Raw genomic sequence first — 7,355 nt, forward strand, 5'->3', positions numbered from 1 at the left:
TCTGAGTAACATAATTGGGCAATCTATCCAGTGATCCCAAACACATTTGGTTCCTATTTTGTTATAATTTGGGAGCCGTAGAACATTCTGAGAAAGTTGCAACAAGAATCAGTCCAAGGCACTCGGATAAAGTGAAAAATTTAAAAAGCCTTTATTCACATGGCTAAATCTCTAAAAACCTACGCGTTTCGGCAGAAGTCTGCCTTCATCAGGGTAACAGTGATCAGATGCGTCTAGAGCACAGGTGTCAAACTCAGTTCCAAAAGGGCCGCAGCTCTGCACAGTTTAGTTCCAACCCTTATTAAACACACCTGATCAAACTAATTGAGTCATTCAGGCTTGTTTGAAACATACAGGTAAGTGTGTTGGAGCAGGGTTGGAACTAAACTGTGCAGGGCTTCGGCCCTCCAGGAATTGAGTTTGACACCCCTGGTGTAGAGTCTCTTTTGAGTACTACGGTCACATGACTCATTTGAACATCTCAAATGGCACTCAAATAATATAACGAGCAAAGTCTACTCTCATCATAAATTCGGCATAGATACACAAACACCCACTTGCATATATGGGAAAAGAGAGAAAAAAATGGAAAATACATCTATATACAAACACATACATCAATGTATAATGATAATATGTAAAGCCTCTATAGAAAAACTCATTCATTCATTCATTTTCTTGTCGGCCTAGTCCCTTTATGTGAATAAAGGCTTTTTAAATTTTTCACTTTACTCGAGTGCCTTGGACTGATTCTTGTTGCTGTTTTGATGAATCCCTTACCCAAAGAGCACCGACCATACATTTGAGCTTACCCCAGAGCGCTTTTTGTTTGTTTATTCTGAGAAAGTTCTCTGAGAGCAGTTCACTGTTGTGTGTTATTAAAGCCAATCTTTAATGCTAAAAAGTAATTAATTCTATTTTTTTATAATCACACTTGATAAAAGCACTTGGATTGTCATTCTCCCTTTGTACATGTTATAAAAGGGTGAAATCTCCACCCATTAGTGACAATCTCTCCCTCATTAGCATAAACAGCCCTGAGTGAGAAGCAGACAATAGAGTTTTGAAGCTGCCACTATGGCATTTGTAGCTCTGCCTACTTTAGAAAGAGGACTGGGGGCACAATCTTATTTGAATTTAAAGTGACAGTCATCAAATTGACACAATTAGCATCAAAGCCTAAAGTTATTATTCTTACTCTCAAAGTCTAGCGGATAACAACGTGAGCATAATAAACGAAAAAGATAGATTGTGGGTGGTGGAATTCCCAGGGGAACAAACAAACAAACAAACAAACAAACATGGAAGCTCAGTTAAAAGTAATTTCATTCATTTGTTTTCCTTTCGGCTTAGTCCCTTTATTAATCAGGGGTCACCACAGCGGAATGAACAATCAACTTTTTCATACCTACTTAGCTGAAAGGAACTTTCTATTTATGGTATTAGAACTTTGATTATTGACCAGCAGAACATTCTGGGAGCCAGAAATTTTCTTTCCCAGAACATCCTAGCTTTTATTCTTTACTAACTAATATATAATTAGAATTAAGAGCGGCACAGTGGCTCAGTGGTTAGCACTGTCACCTCAAAGAAGTTGCAGATTCGTGTCCCGGCTGGGCCAGTTGGCAATTCTAGTGTGGAGTTTGCATGTTCTCCCCGTGTTTTGCGTGGGTTTACTCCAGGTGCTCTGGTTTTCCCCACAGTCCAAAGACATGTGCTATAGGTGAACTGAATAAACGAATTTGGTGTGTATGAGTGTGTGTGTATGTGAGAGTGCATGAGTGTTTCCCAGTACTGGTTTGCAGCTGGAAGGCCATCCGCTCAGTAAAACATATACTGGAATAGTTGGTGGTTTATTCCGCTGTGGTGACCCCTGATTAATAAGGGGACTAAGCCGAAAATAAAATAAATAAATGAATGTTGTGGTGTGTTTTGTGTTGTTTTGTTGTGTTTTGTCTTGCGTTTGCCGTCTTGTTTTTTGTGTTCTGTTTTATTTGTTTTGTTGTAATTTGTGTGTATTTTGTGTTGTCTTTGTAGTGGTTTGTCTTGTGTTGAACATCATTATTAGTTTATTACTTTAAGGAGGATTTTTTTTAAATAGTATTGTTTGTCAGAAAAATTGGTAGGCTAAAGTGTAGAAATGACAAAAAATTCACAACGAGAAAATCTATTAGATTAAACAAGTATGCTTTAACAATTGAAACCAAGGTGATATTTCACCTGAACACACACACACAGACGCACAAACACAATGAGAGAAATAATGAGAGAAAAACTTAAGCTCTCTTAATCTGCCTTTTATATGGTTATACTCTATAGTTTATATGCTTATGATGTTTCATCCTCCTAGCACAGTTCTATCATTGTCAGAATATAGAATATAAAAATATATAATACAGAATTTAAAACAATAAACATGAAACCCAATTTGGCAGATGTGCAGTTCTGTTATGATGCGCTAGAGAGAAGCAGCGTCCTGTCCGAAGTGCCATTCAGCACACGAAGAAGCGGACAGCCAGTGACTCACAGGAGCCTTCATGACGACAACCTGACAGAATGGCGACCGCGGGAAATGAAGTGGCGTTTAAAAAGGTTTAATTCAACACATTTCTTTGTTAATGTCTTCTCGTCTTTAACAAACAGTTCATTAAACGATAGCAAGTTTAATATTCTAGGGTCATTGACGTATTTCGTATGCTTTCGTTCCTGTTTGTAACGTCTAACATTCGTCTGTTTTTGTTTTTCAGGAAACTGTTGCTAAGCTGTTGAGTCGCTCTTTCAGAGAGGACAAAACCAGAGGTGAGTTCAGGAGATAAACAAACACACACACACACGCGCACGCACGATTGTTATTGTTTTGATGCATGAAACCCCATTTTTGACATTTTGAATTATCTTTCTATGACAAACTGTTGTTGTTGTTATTATTATTTTAGTCAGCGTTATATTGATTTTAGTGTCTTTAAAAGCTGTTGTAATATAAGTTTTAAAAAATGTCTATCATTTAGGCTACTGGCCTAACGTTAGAGCAACAGAGGTAAAGTTGGTTTTATATTCGGATATTCAGACTTTCTGCTGAATATCATTTCAGAAAAGTATTATTTGCAAATTATAAATAGGGAAATCATATTAGCAGCAAATGATAATCAAAGTACAGCATTGTTCACAGTGAATTAGATAGTGTTAATGTTGTTTTTAAGTCACACTTGCATCCTAATTCCGTTCAAATATTCAAAGTAACATGGTAAACGATATAGAGACTTCTAAATGAACGAATGTGCGAATATAAAACCAACTTTTCCTCTGTGGTTCCCAACTTTTTTTTAAACTTAAGACCCCCTTTTCCCTCTAAAAAAATATTGTAAGGCCCCCCTCCACATTTAATGATATTATCGCTCGTAAAAGTTTGCAGTAGGTTTGACAAAAAAAGTTGTTTTCAAAGTTATAACAATTACATGTCTATCTGGACAACTTGATTCTGATTGGTCAGTCGCAACATTCCAAGCTATGTTATTGCGAGATAACAATTACTGTATAACACAGGCTCATCCAGGAAATTTCAATCACCTTCACGTCAGTAAATGTGTTTAAATCTATACACTTACTAAGTATCTGTTTTTGTCTGTTTGACACCATCATGTGAATGAATAATGCATAGGCTAGTATAAGCTTTATTCAGCCAATTTTGTTTCTGTCAGCTTTGTGTTTTTGGCACCATCTTGTGACTAAATAATAAATTTAGTCATCAGCTGTTTTTATTTCTGTCAGCTTTGTATTTAAATAAGTAATAAACTATTATGACTCAGAACAATATTTTGTGTCTAGTTTTTGTTTTGTGGCAAGTAGCCATGTAATAAGCAGTATAAAGTACATACAGGACGTTTTTTATTTCACGGAATAAAGCTCTTCAGTCTAATATAACAGTGCTCCGCTTCACGACGGACTGCCGATAAACCTGCCAAGCTTTATTCTGCGATAACAACCTGCTGGATGTTTTTATCCCTAACTTAAAGTGTGCTGGCTCCTTCATCCTCTGCCAGATGATGGTCTGCAGGATCTCCACATTCAGCTGTAACCTTTTTCTTCCACAGTCAGTAGTGATGCTGTCGTCCTCGTGGCGGAGATGTTGAAAGTGTTTGTTGAAGGTAAGATGAGCTTCACCTGGACTGGCTCTGTGTGCATTATAGTACAGTGCAGTGTAATGTTTCTCTCATTGATATGATGATGATTGTTTTGTACAGAAGCGACACGGCGAGCGATCAAACAGGCCAGCAGCGAGGACTGTGACACAGTTACTATTGAGCACTTTGAAAAGATCCTGCCGCAGTTGGTGAGCTTCATCTGTTTCTGCTTGAGTTTAAGGTTGTCTGTCATTCTTTTTAACATCTTTGTTGTGAGTTTACAATAACATCAGGGTGTCTGCGGGGTCTTGAAAAGTATTAAAAGTTGATAAATCAATTATGAGAAAATTAAGGCCCTTAAATGTTATTAAAAGGTCTTAATTGCGTTTTTACGAGGTCTTAAAGTTTGTTCAAGCTCCAAAACAGCATACATATATTTATTTTCCTCCTAATATTAACAACGGCGTGCTCGATCCACGTGATTGGTTCGGTCTAGGGCGTGTCCGGCCAAGCTCCTCCATCCGGGTGATGTCACAAAATTTGCGACGAATGCGAAAAGGTGATGTGACGCTCTTCACATGTAGCGAAACAGACGCAATCACAGAGCTTGCGCTACGTGTTGTTGCGATATGTAGTTACATTTTTTGAGAGGTGTGTGTCAAGTTGGCGTCAGCCACAGTGAGGACTATAGCCCCTTTCACACATACAGACCTTTCTGGAAAATTGCCGGCAATTTTCCGGAAAGGTTGTATGTGTGAACAGGTCCTTTTTGAAAATACCGGTAATTTCGTTCTGGCTATTTTCCGGAAAGAGAAGTTGTAACATTACCGACAATTTGCCGGAATGCTGTGCTGTGTGAATGCAGAAGGAAGATTGCCGTAATAAGTGCGTGCACGTCTAGAACGTGCTGACGTGAGACGTCTGCTTTAGCCAAACACAACAGTCAGACGCATTTACGTCCGCGCGGTTTGTGAGAATAAAAGCCTTTGAATATTTTTCCAGACACATTTAGCTGCTAGAAGTTAGTCAGATAATGTTTATATGTTCTTCTTAATGCCAACTGTGTAAATAATCATCGATGAGATGCTTATGATAAGCCGTTGTTTGTTTACCTTCAAGCTTTGCGTGTGCCCGTGAAACAGCCTGTGAGCACCTGCATCTCGAAATGCGAAAGTGATCCTGCGAAAGTTGTTCACAATATTGATCATCCACAGAGTTTGTAATTTAGTCAAATGTTTACAAATACAAGCGCAGCCGTTTAAAGCTCATTTGTGGTAAATGATGTCAGAATTTGCCGGTATTTTGGAATGGATGTGTGAATGCTCTTTTCCGGAAAATTTCCGTAACGTCCTCGCCTGTGTGAACAGCGCTTTTTTGAATATACCGGTAAAGTCGTGCTGGAAATTTTCCAGATATTTACCGGTATCACTGTGTGAAAGGGGCTTATGTGACCACACGAAGGCTGCATCGGAGCCTACACGTGCGCTTGACGCAGAAGTATAATGCAGCGAAATGCGGCTATGGGGAAGTTCATTTTCAATGCCACAGAATAGCTAATCATGTGGTGTGTTTGTTGCTGTCTTTTTTTTCCTCATAATTGATACAAAAATTGTGGAGTTTGCATGTTCTCCCTGCGTTCACGTGGGTTTCCCCCACAGTCCAAAGACACGCGGTACAGGTGAATCAGGTAAGCTAAATTGTCTGTAGTCTATGAGTGTGTGTGTGGATGTTTCCCAGAGATGGGTTGCAGCTGGAAGGGAATCTGCTGCGTAAAAACTTGCTGAATAAGTTGGCGGTTCATTCTGCTGTGGCGACCCGGAATTAATAAAGGGACTAAGCCAACAAGAAAATTAATGAATGAATGATGCAATAACCTACGTCGCAATGTGGGACTCTATTTAAATTTTTAAACTCAGTGATTGGGTTTGTCCATATTTGACCCAACGTCAGGTCAATGTTTTGACATTTTGCGTATATCTCTTTATGGGTGACAATCGTATCCATAAATAGTGATAAAATATAATAAATCTTAAAATATTAGCTGTCAGTCAGCCACAGAGCTAATCTGGGCTACATCGTCATTCACATTATACTGAAGTGAACTAGCCTGAAGCAGTTTTGGTTTACTAGATCTTCATGTATGTTAATCTACATTGTAAAAATTGTTTAAAAATTTTGTGTGTGTGTGTATGTGTGTTTTTCCCAATAGTAAAACAATCATCATCTTATATTATCTTTTGTGTGTGATATTTTACAGCTTCTTGACTTTTAGTTAAGCAGAGGAGCCAGCAGATGGAGACACAAACCAGCTCTCTTCAACTGAACATCCTTGTCTTCTCTTCTTTTGGAAATGTAGCAATCGTATCAGTGTCTTTAATGGTGTGCATGTGTTAAATATATGACTAATAAAAAAAAAATATTATTATTAGAAGCATCTGACTTATGATTCTCCCTATCTTCATATACAGGGTTTCCATGCTCATGGGGTTATAAAAAAGTATATTACAGACACTGAAAATCAGGGAGTTTAATATCTGTTTTGTCCAAGTCATGGAACATCCAGAAATTTTGGTTTGTTCTTTTAGATTGTGCTTTTCCTGTGTTTTTTATCATGTTGTTTTGCCTGTTGTGGTTAGTCTATGTTTCACAGCCATTTTATTATTTTTCACGCTTGGCAATCAACAATCACATGCAGTCATCAGGCTGTACCTGTTAAAATACTGTCTGCGGATCTTTTTTGTCTGCTCAGTGCTTGACCAGATCCTTTTAGATTTTGCATAAAAATTCACAATTTTTGCTGCATAAAATGATGATTTTGGAGGGTGAATTCCTCAAAATTTGTAATATTTATGGCATTTCTTGTGTAAAATTACACATTACACACAAAACCATGCATAAATGGAAAACAATACATGAAACACACAATATGGAAAACTGTTTACAGTGTGGCCAAACACTTTGAGGGAAATCTGCATCTTGGAAATTCATTGGAGGTCAGGGATTTGGCTTAAGAGCGGGAACTAAGGCTGCACGATATTGGAAAAACTGATATTGCAATATTTAGTTTTCTGTGATCAATATTACAACATAAATATGATTTCACAAGATTATTTCTATTCCCTATGCGGTAAGAATTCCTAATCGGATGGAATCATTTGTAGTGGAGTGGATCTGCATAAAGTATACATTTTTATACAAAATAAAATGTATTAAAGCACAGATGAAAACAACATC

The 7,355-nt window shown here is 37.8% G+C and overlaps 1 protein-coding gene across 1 annotated transcript; it reads left to right on the plus strand.

Moving 5' to 3' along the window:
• Positions 1 to 2,463: 2,463 nt before the first annotated feature.
• cenpx (centromere protein X) lies at positions 2,464 to 6,552 on the plus strand. Its single transcript, NM_001303055.1, has 5 exons — positions 2,464 to 2,592; positions 2,748 to 2,799; positions 4,092 to 4,145; positions 4,242 to 4,330; positions 6,379 to 6,552. Exons 1-5 carry the CDS (start codon positions 2,557 to 2,559, stop codon positions 6,391 to 6,393), a joined length of 246 nt encoding a protein of 81 aa, NP_001289984.1. The 5' UTR covers positions 2,464 to 2,556; the 3' UTR covers positions 6,394 to 6,552.
• Positions 6,553 to 7,355: the final 803 nt, after the last annotated feature.

Source organism: Danio rerio, chromosome 3 (genome assembly GCF_052040795.2).
Source record: "Danio rerio strain M-AB ecotype USA chromosome 3, GRCz13ab, whole genome shotgun sequence".
Lineage (NCBI taxonomy): Eukaryota > Metazoa > Chordata > Actinopteri > Cypriniformes > Danionidae > Danio > Danio rerio.